This window comes from Eimeria tenella, genomic scaffold (assembly GCF_000499545.2).
Source record: "Eimeria tenella Houghton genomic scaffold, Eth_scaff32, whole genome shotgun sequence".
Taxonomy (NCBI): domain Eukaryota; phylum Apicomplexa; class Conoidasida; order Eucoccidiorida; family Eimeriidae; genus Eimeria; species Eimeria tenella.
This window is the reverse complement of record NW_013543049.1, coordinates 107,532-129,565: the sequence shown is the minus strand read 5'-3', so window position 1 is coordinate 129,565 and position 22,034 is coordinate 107,532. Positions and strand designations below refer to the sequence as shown.

Below are 22,034 nucleotides of genomic sequence, written 5' to 3'. Positions count from 1 at the left end.
CCCCCGCGGGGCCCCCCGCGGGGGCCCCCAGGGGGGCCCCCCGCGGGGGCATGAAGTGCTCCACGAAGGCCCTCCGCACTGCGGGAGACGCCCTCTCCCACAGGCCCTCCAGCTGGTCGGCTGCAGACAGAAAGCTCTCCTGGTAGTACTCCACGGACCCCTCAGGGTCCGGGAACGGCGGAAACTCTTCTCCTGCTGCTGCTGCTGCTGCTAGTGCTGCTGGTGCTGGTGCTGGTGCTGGTGCTGGTGCTGCTGCGCCTGGTGCTGGTGCTGCTGCGGCTGGTGCTGCTGCTGCTGCTGCTGCGGGGGGGGCGGGGGACCTACGAGGAAGGGCTGGAGGGGTCCACTTTGCTGCTGCTTTGGGGGGCTTCACGTCCACGATAGAGAAGCTTAGAAGGGTCAACACCACCAGAGCCAGAAAGCCCTTCAAGGCCACCGAGCGGAGGCCCCACCGCCGGCGCCGGTGGGACTTGAGGTCATCTTCTGCGAGTTTGTAAACATCTCCGCTTAAAGAAATCCCTTTGGGGGCCTCTACCTCTTCATCCAGGGACTCGGGATCAGCAGAGGCAGCGGACAGCGGATACACCTCCGGTTCACCGCCGGGTGTATCTACCGTGGCTGCAGCCTCGACGGGAAAGCTCGCAGCCATCTGCGCTCATCAAATTTAATTAAGTTGTTGCAAAACGCGAGCTGACCGCTGAGAAGATCGGGCGCGTGCCTCTCTGACCAGCTACCTCGAGGCTCCGTTTTCGGGACTCTGCAAACAGCCGCACACGCAGCAGCTCCGCCTTTTAAAAAGCAATTTCCAAAAATAAATTCAAATTGTAATGCTGAATAAAAGACATTGGTTTCACAGCAAAGCCTCCAGCCCGCGACGCAGCTCGCGTCGAGCACTGGCTCCCAATCGGGGCATCACCGCCTCCTGAGCGAACTGGGGTGCAGCCACGGCTTCTCCCTGCTGCTTCTCTCGGCCACTGCTTTGCTTAAACGAATTGTTCAACAATTTACTTTTGTTTATCTCCATTTGGCCTCCACGGAAGTCCCTGGAGCCCCCAGGACTCGCAGGTTACCACCACCGGGCATGGCGCGCCGCCCGTCTGTACACCCGAACACCTCGATACGCGCCACTGCGCGACTGCGCCTTATCGAGGCGCCAGTGTGAGTTCATTTCAAAATAACATCATTTTTTCCCAAGTGAAACATCTTTTTTGGTGATTTGTGGGGGTTTACTCGTGAAATAGGGCGGCTCGTAATTTGCCTTCGTGAGGCGCGTCTTCGGGACCCCCGAGCCGACTCTTCGAAAGATGTGTCCTCTACTCACGAAAGACTCAAAAACTTAATTTTAGCATTTTCAATTCCCAACTCAAACTGGCTAAAAGGCTCGCAACCAATCTCGAGACTCAAGGCTCCCTGGTGTTCGATGCAGGTCATATTCTCCACCCGCGGCTGCCAGTGCAAGCTGCAGCGCTGCTTGGCTATGCTCGACATTTAAAGTGTTTAATATAGGCCCAATTTATTTATATTTGTGTTTCTGGAAAAGCTTCTCTTCACTTCCTCCAGTCCCAGCCAGTTTCCTGTAAAGTAGACTCGAAGTAGAAACCCAATTCAGTTGAGGAGTGCGGAGTTAAGCTCTGAGGAAAGCATTTTCGCCAAATAATTGCCAAATAATTGCCCAATAATTGCCAAACAATTTGGCAATTATTTGGCAGAAATAAACCAATAAGCTTTCAAAGACAAAAAACGTTAAAAAACAATTCCAAGAGAATTAATCCATTGGACTTCGAGGCAAAGTGTCTAGAAGAGGCAGCAGCAGCTTTTTTGAACAGGCAAAGAAAGCTGCAGAAAGGAAAGAATTGTGAATTCTGAATTGCTTTATTAATTGAAGCCAACAAGAACACGAACTAGAACTGTCTTGACACTGTACAGTGTGAGTTGGACTGCAGCAAAAGGGAGCCAAATTGTCTTTTAAACTTCAAGGCCAGCCCGCAAAATGGCTGAGAGGAAATGGCCATGGGTTCCCAGGGCTTTTTGAGATCAAAAATAAACTGCATAAAGTGGCAAAGTGCAAAGTGGAAAAGCGCTTCCTGCATGCGGTCAGGTGTCTAGACACCTGGGAACCACTGCGAACCAGCGACTGAGGCGAAATCCGCTCAAATGAACTGCAGAGCAGATCAGTTTAAATGAACTGAAGAGTGAATCAGTTTAAAAAGACTGAAGAACAAATCAGTTTAAATAAACTGAAGAGTGAATCAGTTTAAAAGAACTGAAGAGCAGAAAGAAAGAAACCGGCTTTTGCCACTCTCCGTCCCCATCTGTACGAACGGGACATTCTTCATCTCTGTTTCCGAACAAGTCTCGGCAAACAAACGAGTCACTCTCCGACAAAACAAAGAAATAAAAGGAAAAGAGAAAGAAAGAAAAGAAGAAGAAAAAGAAGGAAAAATAAAACAAAAGGTCTTCAAAGAAGGTACCTGACGAGGGCGTTGACGTCTTCGGGGTGTAGCCCCTGGGGCCCCCAGGAGTCGAGTTTCAAAAAGAGTTCCTTGTCACTTTTATTTTTTTCGAGAAAAAAATTGAACTCCGGCTCTTGTTCTTCCGCGAACTTCGCCACTTTTTCTGCATTCCAGTTTCCCGCGAGCCTCCAGAGGAGGTCTTGGAAGACAAGATCGGAGGCCCTTCTGTAGTACTTTTCTTTTCTGGAATGCATCACAAACGCGTCGACGTTGAACTTCTCCTTCGTGAACAGCAGCTGCAGCTGCAGCTGCTGCTGCTGCTGCTGCGGGGGCTCGGGGAAGTGCAGCGGGGAGTCCAGCCCGAGGGCCGCGAGGAAGCGGCGGAAGCTGTGGTGGGCTCTGCTGCTGCTGCTGTCGAAGATGAGGCGAAGCTTGAGGAGGTCTTGGAGGGCCTTGGCGGTCTTTTGGGGGACTCTGGCCTTCGAGGGGAGGTCTTCGTCGAGCCCGAAGCCCCTGAGGAACTCGTTGAGGGTGACTGCTGCTGCTGCTGCGTCTCCCGCTGCTGCTGCTGCTGCTGCCGGCTCGTCGAAGCTGGGAAACTTGAGACTCGCCTTCTTGTTGAGCAGAGACACCGGGACTCCGGTCTCTTGGTGCAGCAGCTCCATGAGGCGCAGCCCCTGCAGCAGCTGCGCTGCAGCGCCGCAGACGCCCTCCAGCAGCAGCAAATTCAACTTGTAGGTCCGCAGCAGCGGGGCCTCCTGGGGGGCCTCCACCTGCTGCATGGCCTGCACGAGCCGCCTGTAGACCTCTATGGGCTCGCCGGCCCTCTCTGGGGGCTGGGAGGGGGGGGGCATGAAGTGGCGGGCGAAGGCCTCGCGCACTGCGGGAGAAGCTGCAGCCCAGGCCTCCTCGAGCTCCCGCGCTGCAGCCAAAAGGGCCCCCTCGAAGGCGCTGGGGGGCCCCGTGGGGGCCGGCAGCGGCAGCAGAATGCCCAGGGAGGGCTTCTTGGCGAGGCTGAGGGAGCTGTGCAGCGGCAGCACGAACGAGTCCACCAGCAGCAGCAGCAGCACCGCCGAAAGGCTCCCCAGCAGCGCCGACGCCACGCTGAAGCCCCCAGAGGCCCCCGCGGGCTCTCTCTTGTACTCCAGAGGCGGCAGCTCCAGCTCGCGCTGCGAAAAGGGCCGGCTTTCCAGCTGCGCGGGGGCTTCCGCCTGCGCCGGCTCCGTTTCCTGCGGCCCCGGAGGCGCTGCGCTAGCCACGGCTCCCAACTGCTGCTCCAGTTCTCCTTCTTTCGCCATTTTCTACCATCAAAACCCCCCAAGTTGCGTGCAAATGGACTTCTACCGCGCGGATCCGCGCGGCTTCCCAGCGGCAGTGAGCGCTGCCCGATGCGCAAGCCTCCGATCGCTGCAGACGCCGCTAACTGCACTTCTAAAGACAAGAATTCAACTTTTATGCACAAAGTGCCGCAGGAGGGCACGCGAAACTCAGAGAAGGCTCTGAAACCACAGCACTGACTGCCGAAGAACAACCATCCTCTTCTACCCACGTAATACGTGCAATCCTAGATTCTCGGCCTACATGCACTGCAAACAAACAAGCCACACTCTCCCACACATTATTTATTCCTTTTAGAAAACAATGGGGAGCAATTCGAGTTCTAAGAAATGAACATCAGCCTGGGTTTCCTTCAGTTTCCAAGAACGCCCGCAAGGACCGATCCCCCTCAACATTCAACAGAAGCCACACAATCTTCCCGTATTTCGTTGAAAACTACAGAGATATATTCAAATATATGAAGTAATATCTGAATTGTTTTGCATCTTCATATCCCAGCACTTTTTCCCCCGCCGAATCCCGTTTTCGCCACTTTTGGAGTCTCTTTCTTGCCTCCGCTCCATCGCTCCAATGAGGTTGGGGGTGTTCACTTGCGTCTAGCGATGCAGCGACTGGTGAAATTCTCTTTCTTTTAAGAAGCATTTCAAACAATTTATGATTTTGTGTGCAAATTCTTTGTCACATTTCCTCGGATGAAGCGCAGATTCCAGTACGCCGCGGTCTGTGATCTGCTGTGGGGATGTGCGTTTGGGTCCTCCCGCTCACTGCTCTGCAATAATTCGAAACAATTACCTTATGCTGTGTACTACATGCTTGACGATAAACAAATAAGAGTTAAAGAAGAAAGATGAAAAGGCACAGCTCGTCTTTGCCAAATATGCCTGAATTAAGCTCCTGCACTGTCACGGCGAACACGGCTGCCCGTTTGTCTTGCTTTTTTCTGTTCACAGAACTTCTCGTACTTGAAAAATTGTGCCTGGAGATTTATTTCCATACACTGTCAAGATCCTGCATGAAAGCTTCTTGGGAATTCATATGTCACGAGGCAATGCCGCCAGAAACTGCAATCGGGGGGTCACATTGCCACACTGTATTCGGAGATATTTAGTCATAAACCCGCGAACTTGGTGAAATTTCAGCAATTTTAACTGCAAATTCAAGAAGCTGAATAACGAGGTATATGGCTTTGCAGAAGCCCAACAGACTTGAGCGTAAATAGGGATCGACGATGTTTTACTAGTTACGAATTCCAAACTTTTCGTGAAATGCTGAGGAGTTTCACGCCTAAAAAAGCTCAGAAAGCACTTTCAAGCGTTTCATTATCGGTTGCACCGGGGTTAAAAACTATACTTCCCAACTCAGCCAATTTTGGGCAATTTTGGAATATATTTTGGCTGGGGAAGCGAAGTAGCCAGAGAAATTTGGCCTCTAGACTAATATCATTAGCAGCAACGCAATATCAGCAGTCAAGTGTGGATGTCTGCATGCGAAAGAATATCTTTGTTGCAAATATTACTTGCATGTCGATATTCACTGCAGGGGTAGGCTGTGCGTTTGGTTTGCATGGAAAATAGCGAATACGATTACATTCTGTGGTCCTTTTTCTGAACTTAAATCCAAATCTGCAAATTACACAAAACAATTAGCAAAGTGTAACCCCTGTTGCCTCCTGTCGGCTCAAGTTTCACTCGGTTCTCTCTCTGCTGCGCCCCGTGGGCTGCTTGGTAAGAAGAATGAAGGAGAATCTGAGTTGCCCCTTAGTCCCAAAACTTCTTTAATAGCTAATTTATTTGGCACTTAGCAAGCCTTTGAGCCTGTGGAGCTCATACAGTAGCTGGCCAAAGGCTGATCAGCAACTGCATAGTTTGCTGCCCTGTGTTCTGTTGTCCAGCCCCGTGAAGCAACAAAGCAGAACACTAGAAAAGCCAGGAGTTCTTTCTGTGGGTTATTGTTTTTGCAGTTGTGCGCTGAGCAGGCCCTGGACCTGGCTATTTTTACAACTTCTGCTTTGCTGGCCAGTTCAAATCTAGTACGGTCTACTCTTACTGTTGTTTCTTGCGAAAACACGAACTGCAAACCACTTTGGTCTCATCTGTCACCAAAAGACGAATCTACAGGAATAGAACAGCACCAGATTTAAATATCTGGAACAGGATATTCAGAAGTGGGACTTGTGCGTCCAGACTATGGTCATAAGAGCAGCGGGAAAGCAGCAGGAATTGCAACAACCGTACACATCTGCACATCTCTGCAGGACGAAAATACATAAAGCAAGTTAGTTGTCTAAATCTGTTTATTGAAGTGTTGTATCTGCAGAACAAATTTCCAGAAAACCACTGGCACTGCAGCAGTTCACAGGGGGCCCTTAGATGCAATTCGGAAGGAAGGAAGAAATCCCAAACCGCTCCCCAAAGTCCCATTCTGGGCGGCTCAAAAAGTCTCGTATTAACATTTTGATCTTTTTCAAAGAGAATAAGTTCTACGGAAACAAAACTTGCTGCCAGCAGAACGTCCGCAGCGTCATACAGGCGTACAGTAGCAAGCTGGCTGTGCACGAAAGACAGTTGGAAATAGCCTCTCGTTTGAGTTGAAAGCAACGGGCATTTTCCTTTGAACTGACATTTAAATTTGAATAAATGCATTTGAGAGGGAAAGAAATGAGAATTCGTCCATGTGCCTGCCGCCACGGCGGTCGCGTCTTCTGTGGCAGGAAGCCCCACAGCGCCAACATCGAAAGCTTTGTTTCGCGCAAATAGTTCGCGCCTTTACCCAAATTATGTAATATAGACACGATTTTCCTGGTGTGCTAGAGGTGGATTCGGAGCTTCCACGGTCGCCGTCGCCATCTTCTGTCGCCTTCAGACCACCCCGACTATGGCGTTCGCTGCTCGTTCTCTAGGCCGGATGGCCGCAGCTGCTTCTTATCATTCACCTATTGGTAAATGCAGCACATGGCTGTCTCCAGCTGCCGCCGTGTCCCTCCGTCTGCTCCAGGAGGGCCTCAGGAGCTCCCCCAGCACCAGAGTAAGCCACGGAATGGAGTCTGCAGCACAGCAGAAGGCACAAATACAGTGCCAGAAGCCACTTTTAGAGGCTTCTGTGGCCTCTGAGCTCAACACATTTTGGTGGACTGATGCTTCGCGCCGCGGGATCCACGGTTTCATCTCATGCTTCCTTTGCGGCAGTCCCGAGGCTTCTGCTGCTTCCTAGACCGGGAAAAAGCTGTATACTTCCTTCCAGAAAGAAGTTTCCGTGCAATAAAAGAGGTCAAATAAGTTTGGTTTTGTTGTGTCTTTCTTTTCCGGGCGTAAACCCTGCAGCGCATGCGTCTAAGTCTGGCAATCCACAGAATGTGCCTTTCCATTTCAAGCGCTAGGCTTTTACCAGCACCTCCTGAGTGGGAATGAGGGCAGTTTCTTCGATTTGATATTGCTTCTGCGACTTTTGCTGCTGCAGCAGCGACAGCAGCTGCCTGTGTGTGTTTATGCGTCAGTGAAGTGCTGCTCTCGCCCGTTTGTTTCGCAAACAGAACTACTGTTTCAGCTGCTGCTACTGCTCTGGGACTTTGCTGCTGCCACTGCAGGGCGTTTTCACTGTGTCACATCCTCGCCACGGCATTGTTTGCTTCAAGCTCGCGGACATTGGCGAAGGTAATTCACTGGAAGTTAGAGCCCCCAGAAGCAGCTAAACAGCCTTTCTGCACAGTTAGAGCGGGTAAATGAGTGAAAAGATAATTTAAATACAATTCAATGCTTTTTCTTTGCGTCTAGCGTGCTACTGAAGCCGGAGTTTCTTATTTGTGTTGTGATTCTTCAGGTATTGCGTCTGTTGAGCTGACGAAATGGTACAAGAAAACGGGCGACACTGTGGAGGAGGTATGCAGTGGGATTTCTCGAAGTCCCATTCCTCTAACTCGCGAGACAAAATATTTAAGGACTTTGCTTTTAATTTCCACGGGTTCTGTCGCAGCCTCAATGCCTGAATAGAAAACGAAATACAAAACAGCAGCTTCTTATCTGACCTGCTTGCTGGCTGCAGTGATGCAGCAAAGGAAAAGCAATATAAGGGAGAAAATTGTGTCTGTCTTCTGGTATTTGATTCCCAACAAGCTTTTAAAGCTGTCTGATTTATGTTTCCACTTTTCTTTTAAAACGCAGATGGAGGAGGTCTGCGAGGTGCAGTCGGACAAAGCCGCAGTTGAAATCACAAGTCGTTATTCTGGAAAGATCGTTAAACTGTACGCCAAGGTGAGTTTCTTTGCTTCTTGAAGCACTTCAAAAGAATTTAAAAGACAAATAAAGCTGCACTGGTTCAGGTTGCTGCAGCATATGTTTAGGAAGTTGAATTGCGTAAGCTACAGCTTGTGAAAGCTGAATTCCATTTTGCCCACAGGCGGCGCAGAAAGGCATATTGGGCCGTTTAATTTCGACATGTTGTCTTTTTAATGTTTAAATTCTTCAGGAAGGCGATACTGTGAAGATAGGGGCCCCTTTAATTGACATAGATTCCCCAGATGTTGAAGAAACTCAGAGCCAGCAGCCTTCACCTGCTGCTCCTCCCCCGAGCGAAGCCAGCAAACCCCAGCAGCCCTCAGCTCCTGCTTCCTCTAGCAGAGTAAGCAGTTTGTGCTGCTGCTGCAGCTGCTGCATCAAATGTAGACATTTCTTTTACTGTTTTTTCACCAATGAGTATATTTTTACTGCCTCAGTTGCTAGATCAAAGGACTTCGCCGCAGACAGAAACCTCAGACTCGATTACTTCGTGTGCACTCTGATGTTTTCTTGCATTTCCACTTCAGAAAAGAGGCAATGAAACCAGCCATAATTGCTCCTCCAGCACTATTTGTTTATCTTTTGAATTAAAAGCATATATGCCTTTGAAATTGGAGTTGATCGCTCTTGTTCTTTATGGCTTGCTTCCTCTTTTGTTCCAATTTCTTTACTTAGGGCGCAGAGCCTCTTGCCTCTCCCGCAGTCCGCCGTTTTGCAAAAGAAAAAGGAGTTAATTTGGACTCTGTGAAAGGAACTGGAGCCCGAGGAGCAATCACGAAGGAAGACGTGCTGAATTATCTTTCCTCTGGAGCCTCTGTACGCAGCCCGTTGTCCTTTAATTCATTTCAAGTTGCATACTTTTAGAACATATTTCCTGAACCAATCATCTGCACAAGTTGTATTGTTTTGTTTCAAATTGCACATGACAAATTTTCAGAAAGTACACTCTTTAGAGTGCACTTTCTGAAATCGTCTTTTCCCTCGAGCCTCTACACGCAAGCTGTCTTGCCTTATTTCAAGTTGCACATCCTTAGAGTACATTGTCTTGAATAATATTGTACGTAAGCTGTTTCGTTTTGTTTCAAGTTGCACATCTTTAGAGTATATTTTCGGGAATTATCTCTCAAGGAGGCCGTTTAATTCAGTTTCAAGGTATACACGAGCAGCTCAAAGTATATTTCGTGAAATAGCCTTTCCTCTGGAGCCTCTGTGCGCAAGCTGTATCGTTTTAATTGTTTTAATTCAGTTTGCACTTCTTAAAACATATTTCCTGAGACTCAGAGACTGGATAGTCGCAGAGAATCCAGTTAAATGCCTCTTTTCTTTGTGCTGCACCCCTCAGGAGCCCCAGAGCAGCGCAGGCGAAGACAACTCCGGCGCAGCCCAGAGCCCTCCGGCTCCGCGGCAGAGCCGCGAAAACCGCGAAGTGGTTTTGCAGGGCTTTTCGAAGGCAATGGTGAAGGTGGGGTTTTTATTTAATTTTATTTGAGTTTCTTTTGTTCTTTTTCATTTTATTCAGCCATTTTTTAAAAGAATTGCATTTTCGGTGCAGAGTTTCGCGCCAGCTTCATGTTGTGGTCGCTGGGAACAGTGCAGAGGGAGTGGGCGTTCAGCTTTGCTGCCTCAAGCAGCAGCAGCAAATGTGTTTGCTGCTGCTGCTGCTGCTGTTGCTGCTGCTGCTTGTTGCAGTCTATGACGGATTCTCTGAAAGTGCCGCACATGAATATTGGCGACGAATATGATATAACGCGTTTGACTGAGCTGCGCCACGCGCTGAACAAAGAGCTGGCCTCTCAGAACATCCGAATTTCTCTGACTGCCTTTTTGATCAAAGCCATAAGCCTGGCCATCAATGAATACCCAATTGTCAACTCGAAGTTCAACACAGAAACGCAAAACTCGGTGAGACTGCCCGCAGCATTGTCCTGTTGCAGCTGCTGCTTAGCTTCGTGTGGACACTACAGCATTTTGCATCATAAAACTTATAAAATAAAACAAACAAAATAAAATGTGATTTATTTCGCAGTACACGGAGTTCGGATCTCACAATGTCAGTGTCGCAATTGACTCGCCGGGCGGCCTGGTGGTTCCATGCGTGAAAAACGTGCAAGACCTGACTTTGGTGGAAATCCAGCGCGAACTAGTCCGCCTGCAGGGCCTAGTGAGCTGTCTCTAAATTAAAACCCGTAAACTCCCTTTTTAGAGTATTTTAATTCTAAATCTTCAGAGAAATGCCAAGTTTCAAAGCCAGACCTGCATGCGCTCGGGGCGTTCCGCAGGCAAAGGCTAACCGGCTTTCCCCCGCAGACCTCACTGGCGGCACAATTGCCCTGTCGAACGTTGGAGTGATATCAGGTACCTGGAGGGGTTTAGGCCTGCAGCAGCTTCCCTCAGGGTTTAGGGTTTAGGGTTTAGGGTTTTGGGTTTCCGGCAGCGCGGCCAGGGAGGTTCAGACTTGCTTGTTTGGCACTAGCGGCTGCTGCATGCGCCCCCGAACCGAACTGGAAAGACAAAACTGGTTTTCGTTTTGTTTAGGCACTTACATCCACCCGCTGCTGTTCGACGGCCAGGCAGTGATAGTGGGCGTTGGCCGCGTGCAGCAGCTGCCGCGCTTCGTTGACTCCGAGGACTCCGACGGAAAGAAGAACACAACTCTGGAGGCCCGCGACATTGTCAACTGCAGCTTCTCCGCGGACCACAGGCACTGCGACGGCGCAACTATCACGAGATTCAGCAAAAGGTCTGCTGCTGCAGCCGCTGCTGCTGCTGCTGCTGCCGCTGCTGCTGCTGCTGCTGCAGATGCTGCTGCTGCTGCCCGTAGGGGGCTCGATTTAGCGTTTATGTTCGTTGTTTTGCCTGCATGCAGTGCATTATTTGTAGTGTAAACGCCTTTGTTTTCTTTTTGTTGTTTTGGTCTTCTTTTTCAGCATCAAGAACCTGCTGGAAAACCCGGCGCTGATGCTGGTGCATCTGAGGTAGTTCAAGAGCGCTGAGTGCCGGAGATGTATTCTTTCCATTTTTGCATTTAATTTCTTTCTTTTCCATTTTGCATTTAATTTCTTTCTTTTCCATTTTGCATTTAATTTCTTTTTCCATTGTGCATTTAATTTTCTTTCCCTCCGTCAAAAGACACATCGAGTGCGTCTCGCGGGAGGTTCTGAATTTCGTGTTCAAGAAAGAGGAATGTCTCGCGCTGCGCACGAAGGACTCGCATAGGTCTAATCTGGGGCTTTCTTTTCATTTAAAGTGAACAGCTGTTCCTCTTTCGAAGCAAAAGTTCTTCATCTATTTCCTTTCCTTGCTGCTGTACACAACGTCTGGCGTTGAGCCAGAGATCTGCGACTTCCTGGGCTCGAGGGCTCGATCAGCTATCTTTTTCAACAGATATTCATTACAATATTTTAATCCTTAAAGGATGAACCTTCTCCAGGCTCAGATCTCTAATTTATTTGCAAAAAGAAGCTAAAGAGCAGTGGAGGCAGCACTCCCCCTGTCTATGGACAGGCCGCGCGGCTCTTGCAAGACTGGACTTCTGAGTATTAGGCGCAACCAGACAGCAAATAGAGTACTATTCACGGGATGTTTATCTGTAAATATGTTTTACTGTCTTTTATTTATTTAGAATGTCCGTAAGTAGAGCCAGGGGTGCGCTCGCGAGGTCAGCTCGGGCGCAACCACTTGGTGGCGGCCTACTGGCACACCACTTTCTCTGGGCAGCGGGAACCGCGTATAATGAACGAATTAAACTCTCGAACTTTATTTTACTTTATTTTATGAGATGTTTAGCATCTTCTTAGCATCCTCAGCAGCTACAATTATGTTTTCCTTCCTTTTTCGCAGCGGTGTCGCGCCAGCCCGTCGATCCACCTGCACAGCAAGGAGGCAGAGCGCAGCCCCTGGCCGCGGTGGGTGGCCGCGGGTCCTCTTTTACGCATTAATTATGGATTAATTAAATCAAATAAATAAAATAATTGAAATTAAGCCAACTCGCTAGCGTTTAGCCCCGGTGTTGCGGCGGCCAGCAGCAGAAAGCAGCGAGCAGGAGCAGACAAGCAGCTGGCTACTCGGCTGTCTGTCTGGCAATGACGTAAGCAAAGAAGTTGCTGCAGATCCAGCTTCAAACATCAATTTATTTCTTCAAATTAAATTACATTTCTCGAATTTCTTTGCAGATTCCACATAACCGGCGAAACCCTTGCGAATCCGCGGCCTGGGCAGTGGCTATCGACGGGGCCTCGCGGCGCTTCGGCTGCTGGGGCCTCCCCCGCGCGAAGTACCCGTTCATTTTCTTTTCTTGAACTTAGTTAACTTTATTGTTTAATTATAAAAGGTATTTATTCTGAAAAAAAGTTCTTTTGTTCTTCCCACAAGTGCACACGCGGCGCCGCAGCGCTCGGGCTGGCCTCTTGGCAGTTTCCCCTTTCCCACGCTGCACTCAAAGGCCTTTTTCTCATTTCCCAAAAACTTCATTTCTTTGAATCCAAAACACTTCATTTATCTTTTCATTTTCCTTTTTCTCCTTCCCTATGGAGAGCGTCGTCCCTTGGGGGTACCCAGGGGCCCCCGCTGTGCAGCTTGCTGCATCAAGACCCGCCGGAGCTGCTGCAGCAGCGCCAGCAGCAGCAGCAGCAGCAGCGCCTGTTGCTGCTGCTCCTACGGGCCCAACACTAGTTGAGGCCCCCCGAAGAGCGCCCGGCCCCTCTTCTCCCCGAAGCCCCTCGGGAGCAGCAGCCTTGGGGCTTCCTGCTGCACCTGGAAGGCGCAGCTCTGCGGCTTCTGTGGCAGCAAACGAAGCCGCGCCAGCAGCAGCAGCAGCAGCAACAGCAGCGAGGTCGCCGCGGAGGGCCCCCCTGGCGAGCCCCGTGGCCGTGCTGCCCCAGAGGGGCCCCAGCCGCAGCAGCCGCAGGGGGCCCCCAGGGGACTTGGGGCAGCTGCTGCCGGAGTTTCAGTACACAGACAAACCCTCGTGGTTCCGGAGGGCCTTGGTGGTTCTGATTGTTGCATGCGTTTCTCCTTCTTTGTTGAAAGAAGATCCATTTCCACCTCTGAAGCAAATTGCGTCGAGACAGTCGCCTTTTTGACAACTTCTGCTGCTCATTCGTGTTTTTAAAATCTTCTGAAGACTCCAAATTGCAAAATGCAGAAGTGCACGTCGGACCTGCACGTACACCCCAGCTGGACGTACACCCCAGCTGCGCGTACACCTCAGCTGCGCGCACACCCCAGCTGTACGTACACCTCATCGCCGCAGCCAAATGGACTTCTTTAAAGCAGCTCTTCTGCAGAAAGCCTTTCTATTTTTTTAAAACTTTTCAAATGAAAAAAACTCCTCCAAAATCTCCCAACTATTTCAACAGCTCCCGTTCGCAGGTGGACAGACACCCCGGCTTGCCGCCGAGGGCGCAGCAGACTTCTTTTTCTTAAGGAATGTAAATACAAAGCCCCCCTAATGGGGCCCCAGAGGGGCCCCTTGAGAGGCCCCTGGGGGACCCCTGGGTTGCCCCTGAGGGGCACTAGGGCCTTTACAGTGGGGGCCCAAGGGAAGCTCCAGAGGGGTCTTGATTCGTGTCTAGGGGGGCCCCTAGGGGCCCCCCTGGGGGCCCCCTTGGGAGCCGTGGGGCACCCCCCTTGGGGCCCCTGGGGGCCCCAAGGCCCTTTTTATTGTGCGTGGAAACCCAGCGGGTTTGCATTTGGGGCTTTTGGGTGTCTTTGGGGGCCCCCAGTAGTGCCCAGGGGCCCCGGGGGTTTGGAGGTGCCAGAAAGTCGCAGCAGTTAGTGACCTTTTGGCCCAACTTTGGGGACTTTTGGGTTTCTTTTGGTTTGCTTTTTGCATTATTTGCGAAATAAAACATATTTAGGGAATAATTAGAAGTGATAAAAGTGAAAAGGGAGAAAAACAGAAGCAAACGGCGCATGCACGTGCAGCTGCTCGAGTGTATCGACACTGCGCAGGGTGCAGCCGCCTCTGCAGCAGCAGCAGCAGCAGCAGCAGCAACAGCAGCAACAGCAGCAAAGAGAGCAATAATATAGGGAGTTCCTGCTGCAGTGCTACGGCGAGGGGCGAGTCCGCTGCAGCCCGATGGGCCGGCAGAGGCCCAGAGTCTTCAGAGGTCTTGCTGCAGCAGCTGCTGGTCTTGCTGCAGCAGCAGCTGCTGCTGCTGCTGCAGGCTTTGCTGCTGCTGGCGGCGACGGCGCTGCGGACAATTTTGCGGCGGACCGGAACTCCGCAAAGAGTGCGTGGTGCTTCTTGCTGCTGCTGCTGTTGCTGCTGCTTTCTTGCTGCTGCTCCCGTTTCTCGAGCTCTTTCATAACAGCTGCCAAGCCTTTCTTGCGAATGCTTTCGGGGATCGCTTGCCGCTGCGGCGCTGCTGCTGCTGCTGCTGCTGCTGCTGCTGGGTTCTTGTAGACCACGCGGCCCCGCCCCCGGCGGCCCCCGTCAGGCACTTCTTGCTTCTCAATTTCTAAGGGAGCCAATCTGCTGTCTGCTGCATCTCTCCAGAAAGTTTTTCTTGCTGCTGTTGATGCAGCAGCAGCAGACCCCTCCAGCTTGCTGAGCAGCAGCGCGCGGCGGCGAGCTGCTGCTGGGTCGCTGCAGTTGTCGCAGCAGCGAGCCGCAGCAGCAGCAGCGCTTGCTCCTGCTGCTGCTGCAGTGGGGGGGGCCCCCGCAGCAGCAGCAGCAGCAGGGGTGTACTCTTCGCCGAACTGCTGCAGCAAATAGCGCCTGCGGCAGCCCGCGAGGCGGCAGTAAGACAAACAAGCCTTAAGTTTTTGGATTTGCTTTTCGTGCTGCTCTGCTGCAGCTTTTTGGACTTGCTGCACGTCTTTGGGTTGCCGCGCGCCCGCTGCTGCTGCTGCTGCTGCTGCTGCTGCGACATGCTGCTCCCGCTGCTGCTGCAGCACGAACTGCAGCAGCCGGTAGTCCGCGGGCGAAAAATATAAAATGCTGCGAGCAGCAAATCCGTCGCGGCCGCCGCGGCCGGACTCCTGGTAGAAGGCTGTACGTACACCGCAGCGCAGGGAAGTTGTGTTTTTGGCATTTTGGAATTTGAGACTTTTCAGAGTTTTCTTTTGCTGCCAAGTGGCGGACTTGGATTTAAATTGAAAAGAATTCCATTTTCCTCTTTTTCCCTCCGTTTTCCCTCTTTTTCTCGCTTTTCTTTCAAATGGGTTTAGGGTTTAGGGTTTAGGGTTTAGGGTTTGGGCACCTTCGATGGTTTTTGTCAGGGAAAAGTGGACCACGAAGCGCACGTGGGGGTTGTCCACTCCCAAGCCAAAAGCCACTGTGGCCACCAAAACCCTAAACCCTAAACCCTCGGACCAGCGGCGCTGCACTTGCTGCCGCAGCTTCTCAGAAAGGCCCGCGTGGTAAGCAGCAGCAGCAACGCCTGCGCGGCTCAGCAGCAGCGCCAGCTGCGCAGTGCAGCACATTGCCGTTTATTTATTATTTATTTGTTTGTTTGTTTGTTTGTTTTCTTTTATTTGTTTTATTTGTTTTACTTTTTTTGGTTTTGGCCTCGTTAAACATGGCTACAGTGTATGTCCAGACACGCAGATTCACACACCAGCAGCGGGAAAGTTATGCGCAGCAGCAGCAGCAGCACAGCCTCACCAGCAGCAGCAGCAGAACCTCAGCAGCAGCAGCAGGAGCCACAGCGAGAAGGGCAAAGACAAAGGCGGGAGAGGCAGCTGACAGAGAGAGAGAGACAAGTTAATTGTGACGAAGTCACAAGAGTTCATTTTGGAGTTTTAAAGTTTACTCGCACCAGCAGCTGTCAATATACCTCAAAATAATGCACTTTGGAGGAAAGCCAAATGCAGAAACTGACGGACCAATGGACTCAAAAGAGGATTTTTCAAGAAAAAAAGAATTAAAAACCGAAAACAAAATGAAAAGGAGATAAACAAAACAAAGATAAAACACGGAGATGTAGAATGCAGAAGGAAAGAAGAAAGAAGCAGGAAATAGAGCGCACGCAAAAGATTTGCAAAGTTGAATTTTTCTTTCAAGCTTTTTTTGCACGATTGCCCTGCCAAGGGGCCTTACAGTCTCGCAGTCAGTCTTCTTTAAGCAATAAACAATTCCTAAATCATTGAAATGATTTCTTTTTATTTCTTTTGCCAAATCTGCTGCAGCAAACTCCGTTTCCTGCTCCCTGTCTGTACACCCCAGCGCCTCCTCGTCCTCCGTCTCCGGCATCTTCAGTCGAACTTCGTAATAAATGTTCGGCCTAGAGCATTAAAATAAAGTATTTATTCTTTTATTTAATAAAATGGATTTAATTTTCATTTTTATTTGATGAAATGGATTTATTAAAGAAAGAATTGCAAAAAATAGACAAGTTTCTTCAATCTCGCAGGCGGCGGCTGCAGAGCAGAATGAAATAACAAAACAAATGAAGAACAAAAGAATGAAGGAATAAAAAAACAAAATTAAAACAATAAAAGAATAAAAGAAATAGAAGAATAAAGGAAATAAAGAATAAAAGAAATAAACGAATAAAGATCAAAGAAGAAAAAGCCACAAACCTGTTGAAAGAAAGCCGCACCAGCACTGGCTGCCGGAGCCTCAAGCTGCTGCAGATGTCTTGCTGCACTGCTGCTGTTGCTGTTGCAGTGCACGCCAGCAGCGGCGTCTCCGGCAGCAAACTCCGCAGCAAACCCAAACGCCTGCACCCAGCAGCAGCAGCAGCAGCAGCAGCAGTGCTGGCGGTGGGGGTGGCGGTGGAGTGGGCAGCAGCAGCTAGGCAGCAGCAGCTAGGCGACAGCAACTACTGCAGCAGCAACAGCTGCAGCAGCAACAGCAGCTATGCAGCAGCAGCAACTGCAGCAACAGCTGCAGCAACAGCTGCAGCAGCAGCAGCTACAGCAGCAGCAGCAGCCGAGGCTTGCCTGTAGCTGGCCCTGAAATCGTGACCCCAAGAGGAAATGCAATGCGCTTCGTCAATAGCCACAAGCGCCACACCTGCTCCTCCTTTGTGCTGCTGCTGCTGCTGTTGCTGTTGCTGCTGCTGCTGCTGCTGCTGCTTTCTCTGCTCCTTGACTTGCTGCCGCTGCTGCTCCATCTGCCGCAGCACGCCTTGGAAAGAGGGGGTGGCAATTTGCTCCGGCGTCACAAACAAAAACTTAATGGGCCCCTGCGGCTGCTGCTGTTGCTGCTGGTGCTGCTGTTGCTGCTGCTGCTGCTGCTGCTGCTGCTGAGGGTTGAGGAGGCGCCCTATGATTTCCTGCCGCTGCTTCGGTGTCAGCGTCGAGTTGAGACAAAACGCCGCAAGCCCTCGAGCACGCAAGCGGCGCAGCTGCAGCAGCAGCAGCAGCAGCAGCAGCAGCAAGCAAAGCAGTGGCAGCAAACAAAGCAGCAGTAAGCGATGGCATATCTTTTTTCTTTTCTCGTCTTTCAGTGTCTGTCTCTCTATTCATCTAATGCTCTTTCTTTGAATTGGTCCAGCTCCACACTTGGAGCAAACCCTAAACCCTAAACCCTAAACCCTAAACCCTAAACCCTAAACCCTAAACCCTAGAGCGCACCTGGTCCTCTATGAGGGCAATGAGGGGAGACACAATAAGCACAACGCCCTCCAGCAGCAGCCCAGGCAGCGTATAAGTCAGCGACTTGCCCCCGCCTGCAGCAGCAAACAGTTAGGGTTTAGGGTTTAGGGTTTAGGGTTTAAGGCTTTAGGGTTTAGGGTTAGCGGGTTCGCGCTGCTTGGCGCCCGGCGTTTCAAACTGTTCAGTGCGCCGACGGCCTCCAGCGCACAACTAATCCCGAAACCCGAAACCCTAAACCCTAAACCCTAAACCCTAAACCCTAGGCACCTGTGGGCATGATGACTAGCGCGTCTTTGCCCTGCAGCACAGCCCTCACAGCTTCCTCTTGTCCTTTTCGAAACTCTGAAAACCCCCAAACCCTTTTTAGGGTTTTGCGTAAAGGACACAGCGGCAGCTCGTCTTCGTCCACATCTATTACATCCCCTGCTGCTGCTGCTGCTGCTGCTGGCGCTGCGGTGGTGGCTGCTGCTGGTGCTGCGGCTGCTTCGGGGGGCACAGATCCAGCAGCAGCAGCAACAGCGTTTGCTGCTGTCTTGGGCGCAGTGGCGGCTGCTGCTGCTATCGCTGCTGCAGCTGTTGCTGCTGCTGCCGCCATTGTCGCAGCGGGAGCAGCTGTTGCTGCTGCTGCTGCTTCTGCTGCTGCTGCATGTTCTTCTGCTTCTTCCGCAGCTGCAGCAGGAGGCCCGAAAGACCTCCGGTGGCTTTCCCCTGCATTTGGGCTTAAAGACTTCAGCGAAGATGCAGGGGCAAAGGGGCTTTTGGCCTTGAGAAGTAGGCCTTTGCTGCTGCTGCTGCTGCTGCTGCCATTGCTGCTGCTGCTGCTGCTGCTGCTGCCTTTAGGGGAGACCCACGTTGCTTTGAAAGGCTGCTGCAGCTTGGTGGCCCCTGCGGCTTTGTGCTTCTTCAGCGGGGGGGGCCCTGCAGAGGCCGTGGGGGCTTCAGACTCGGCTTGCATTTGCTGCTGCAGTTGCTGCAGTTCCTGCCGCTGCTGCTGCTGCTGCTACTGCAGCGAAGCAGCCCTGGGCCCGCCTGGAGCCTCTCCTCAGCCAAGATAAGCCAGGAAACCAAAAAGGCCCCTCATTAAGGAAAGAAGCCGCGGGGGCTTTGCGGCTCTGGGCTTCAGCGGGCCCCGGGGGTGTTAGCAGCGCGGGAATGCATGGGGTTGTTGTGCGTTTGAGTCCGTTTTTTGTGCATCAAAAGCAATTAAATGTTTTATTTCGTCAAATTAAATTCATTTGGTCCCATTTTGAAGACAAAAACGCAGAAGGAGGCCGCGGGTTGGGGGGTTCTTCACTTGCTGCTGGGGCCCCAGATCAGCAGAAGGTGAGGGGGCCGTCTGCTGGACTTTCTGCTGTTCACGATTAATATGTCTTTTTGCAATTTTTCAAACCATTTTGATAACTTGTAAAATGCTTTTCAATTCTTAATTCATATTTTTGACTTTTAAGTCGCTGTCTTTCCTTTTTTATATGCGTTTCGTTGTGCGAGGCGGTGACCTCCGTACATTCACCTTTTGCAAAACCTGCAGCAGGGCCTCAGCGGCTGAAACCAGTGACAAATCCCTCGAATCTGAGAAAAGCCTTTTGCAATCCAATTTCTTTAACTATTAAAACTGCTGCTGAAAGATTCTTTAATGGCCTTCGCTCCCGCGCACGAAGTTTGACCGCTTTGCTGCTGCAACTGCTGCAGCCAAAAGAAACCCCTCTGGCTCACCGGAGTAGAGGTAATCAATTCAAAATAAAAGAACATCTGCGAATAATTAAATTTTTAAAAAGCAATATTAATCTGGCAGTCACTCAAAAGCTCCGGCAGAGCTGCACAGCCAGCAAAAATCCTCAAATGGAATTCAGATTTTGCAAAATCGAAAGGTGAATGCGCGAAGTCCATTTGAAATGCTACAAAACGGTTCGATTTGGAGTGTACGTACACATAGGAGGCATTCTCTAGCTCTGTTTTCAAGATATATTACGCAAAACTTCGAATCTTAAACTCTAGTTCTTACACTCCGTGCATTACCAGAGCAGAGATTTCCAGTCTTCTATTTAAGCGAGCAAGAAACCTGAGAAGCACCTCTCGTGAAGTGCCCCAAACCCTAAACCCTAAACCCTAAACCCTAAACCCTGAAAAAAACTGCATTCGTAGTTGCCCTGAGCAAAAAACCCTGAGGTGTTGAGGTCCTGAAATTCGAGGCCTCGGCCACAGCCTTTGCCGCGCTGCTGCTGCGGGGCAGCAAAGCAGCAGCAGCAGCAGCAGCACAAGAGGGGCCCCTTTTACTCTGTGACCCCTCGGGTTTGCGGTTTTGCACCAAACCTAAACCCTAGACCGCCGCTGCTCGCAAACCCTAAACCCTCGCAAACCCTAGAAATAATCTTGGAAGGAAATGACGCGGTGGAAGAGAAATGGCCTGAAAACAAAACGCAAAAGGAAAATGAAAGGAGCAGTTCAGAGTCTTGGGCCAGAGGGTTTCTAGGGTTTAGGGTTTAGGGTTTGGAGTTAGGGTTTAGGGTTTAGGGTTTGCCGGCGAGGTCACCTGAAGTTCTCGTTTTCAACATCAATAAAAGATTCGTCTGGTCCGTAATGCGTGTTGGAAGTGACCGACAAGCCTGCGCGAAAACCCCCACTTCCTAAACCCTAAACCCTAAACCCTAAATCAAGCTCTAAGCCACTTTACCCCCAACTGATGTCTCTTAAGAACTTTCATTTGTCTTTTGCGCTTTCCCATTTCTGGCTCGGGCCATTCCCCCCGGAATGCAGACTCCGTAGACTCCAGGGATTAGGGTTTAGGGTTTAGGGTTTAGGGTTTGCAGCTCACTTATCCACTTGAGCTTGGAGTTCCACCACCCCCCCTTCACGTGGGCCAACTGCAGCACTGCTGTATGTACAGGGGCAGCTCGGGGGGCCCCCAAGCTGCTGGGGGCCCCCAAGCTGTTGGGGGCCCCCAAGTTGTTAGGGGCCCCTCTAGTGTTGGGGGCTCCCAAGTTGCTGGGGGCCCCCCAAGAGCTGGGGGGCCCCCCTCTGGACGCTTCTCTGTTTGGTCTTGGATTTGGGGGCCCCCGGCTGTCTTCGTGGGGCCCCACAACTGCTCCAGCAGCAGCTTCCCTGCGGCTCCTGCCCCCGCGCTGCTGCGGGTTTCCTGCTGCTGCTGCTGTTGCTGCTGCTGCTGCACCGTCAGCAGCAGCTGCTGCTGCTGCGGGGCTCCGCCCCGGGTACTCCAAAGTAACAGTTTTGCTCGAAGTGTCAAAATCAAAAAGTCCCAAAACCACTTGGTCTGGCAGGGGGGCCCCTTGGAGAGCGGGGGCCCTGCTGGGGGCCAGCGCAGCTTTGCAGCTGTCCTGCAGCAGCAGCAGCAGCAGCAGCGGCGGCAGCTTTTTCGGTAAGTTTTGAGGGCTGCAGCTGGCTGTCCTCTGCTGCTGCAGCAGCCAGCAGCAGCAAACCCTGGGGCATCGGCACTGAAGTCTTTTCGGAAATGGAAATAAACTCTAAATGAGGGGTTTAAATTTTAAAATGATAAACCCTCGAAACTAAACCCCAAACCCTAAACAACAAACCCTAAACTACAAACCCTAAACCCTCACAGGCTTTCCCTCCAAGCGAGCCTCCACGCACTTGAGTGCAGCAACAGCAACTTGCTTCTCAGCCTCAGACCTGCAGCAAACAAATCCAAGAACAGTTCAAATGCCATTAAATTTGTTTTAATTAATTTGTTTTTATTTTGTTTTCTTTTTATTCAGCTTTCACATTTTCCCGATCTCGCCAAGTTACAGAGCTGTCTGTCTGTACACCCCAAACTGCAGCAACTGCTTAACCCGCTGTGCGAAGCAGCTGCTGCTGCAGCTGCAGAAACTGCAGCTGCTGCACCTGCTGCTGCTGCTCGCTTCGCAAGTGCTTTGCGCCAAGCAGCAGCAGCAGAGCGAGCAGCAGCAGCAACAGCAGCAGCTGCAGCAGCCTCCAGAAGCAAAATAGAGGCAGGAGAGCAACAGCAGCCAAAGCAGCAGACGCCGGGAAACAGTGGGAGCAGAAGCCACGGCCCCGCGAGCCGCAGCAGCAGCAGCAGCAGCAGCAGCAGCAGCAAACCTGAGCACTAAGACCCTGTTGTTGGGCAAGAAGCGCAAATATCTGTAGTAAGTGACGGCAACGACAGGCGAATTTGCTGCCAGGTTATTAATGAGCTCCTGGCTTATGGGGGCCCCTGTGGGCTGCCGCAGCTGCTGCTGCAGCTGCTGCTGCAGCTGCTGCAGCGTCCTGCGGCGTCTGTCGTCCAAGTGTATATTCCCCACATCTCTCACTCTTCTTAAGTAAACGCATTTGCTGATATAAATGCCATCCAGCCGCAGCCGCGGGGCTTCGAAGAACGTGCTGCACGCAGCAAGACCAGCAGCAGCTGCTGCAGCAGTAGCAGTAGGAGCAGGAGCAGCAGCAGGAGCAG

General features: G+C 51.2%; 6 protein-coding genes across 6 annotated transcripts in view; 2 read left to right on the top strand and 4 right to left on the bottom strand.

Moving 5' to 3' along the window:
- The window catches only part of ETH_00006110 (uncharacterized protein), a gene marked incomplete at both ends in the record, with an annotated part of 1,510 nt that extends 861 nt beyond the window's left edge, over nt 1–649 (bottom strand). The window contains one exon of the mRNA XM_013376157.1: nt 80–649. Within this exon, the coding sequence (XP_013231611.1) occupies nt 80–649 (570 nt within the window). The remainder of the gene's footprint in view (nt 1–79) is intronic.
- A 1,809-nt stretch (nt 650–2,458) lies between these two features.
- ETH_00006105 (uncharacterized protein) lies at nt 2,459–3,751 on the bottom strand (the record flags this gene model as incomplete). Its single annotated transcript, XM_013376156.1, has 1 exon — nt 2,459–3,751. One exon carries the CDS (start codon nt 3,749–3,751, stop codon nt 2,459–2,461), a length of 1,293 nt encoding a protein of 430 aa, XP_013231610.1.
- Nucleotides 3,752–6,665: 2,914 nt separating this feature from the next.
- On the top strand, nt 6,666–11,041 carry ETH_00006100 (dihydrolipoamide branched chain transacylase, E2 subunit, putative; the record flags this gene model as incomplete). The annotated part of the gene is made up of 12 exons (XM_013376155.1): nt 6,666–6,815; nt 7,375–7,441; nt 7,608–7,666; nt 7,949–8,038; nt 8,253–8,405; nt 8,738–8,878; nt 9,405–9,524; nt 9,752–9,964; nt 10,089–10,223; nt 10,342–10,417; nt 10,598–10,802; nt 10,990–11,041. 12 exons carry the CDS (start codon nt 6,666–6,668, stop codon nt 11,039–11,041), a joined length of 1,461 nt encoding a protein of 486 aa, XP_013231609.1.
- A 1,547-nt stretch (nt 11,042–12,588) lies between these two features.
- On the top strand, nt 12,589–13,143 carry ETH_00006095 (uncharacterized protein; the record flags this gene model as incomplete). The annotated part of the gene is made up of 1 exon (XM_013376154.1): nt 12,589–13,143. The coding sequence occupies one exon, from the start codon at nt 12,589–12,591 to the stop codon at nt 13,141–13,143; it is 555 nt and encodes a 184-aa protein (XP_013231608.1).
- A 967-nt stretch (nt 13,144–14,110) lies between these two features.
- ETH_00006090 (ATP-dependent DNA helicase, putative) lies at nt 14,111–18,563 on the bottom strand (the record flags this gene model as incomplete). Its single annotated transcript, XM_013376153.1, has 7 exons — nt 14,111–15,057; nt 15,373–15,472; nt 16,107–16,290; nt 16,589–16,729; nt 16,952–17,358; nt 17,588–17,682; nt 17,876–18,563. 7 exons carry the CDS (start codon nt 18,561–18,563, stop codon nt 14,111–14,113), a joined length of 2,562 nt encoding a protein of 853 aa, XP_013231607.1.
- Nucleotides 18,564–19,966: 1,403 nt separating this feature from the next.
- ETH_00006085 (uncharacterized protein) overlaps nt 19,967–22,034 on the bottom strand; it is a gene marked incomplete at both ends in the record, with an annotated part of 2,261 nt that continues 193 nt past the window's right edge. Inside the window, 5 exons of the mRNA XM_013376152.1 lie at nt 19,967–20,012; nt 20,139–20,211; nt 20,421–20,940; nt 21,184–21,253; nt 21,683–21,964. Coding sequence (XP_013231606.1) covers nt 19,967–20,012; nt 20,139–20,211; nt 20,421–20,940; nt 21,184–21,253; nt 21,683–21,964 — 991 coding nt within the window. The remainder of the gene's footprint in view (nt 20,013–20,138; nt 20,212–20,420; nt 20,941–21,183; nt 21,254–21,682; nt 21,965–22,034) is intronic.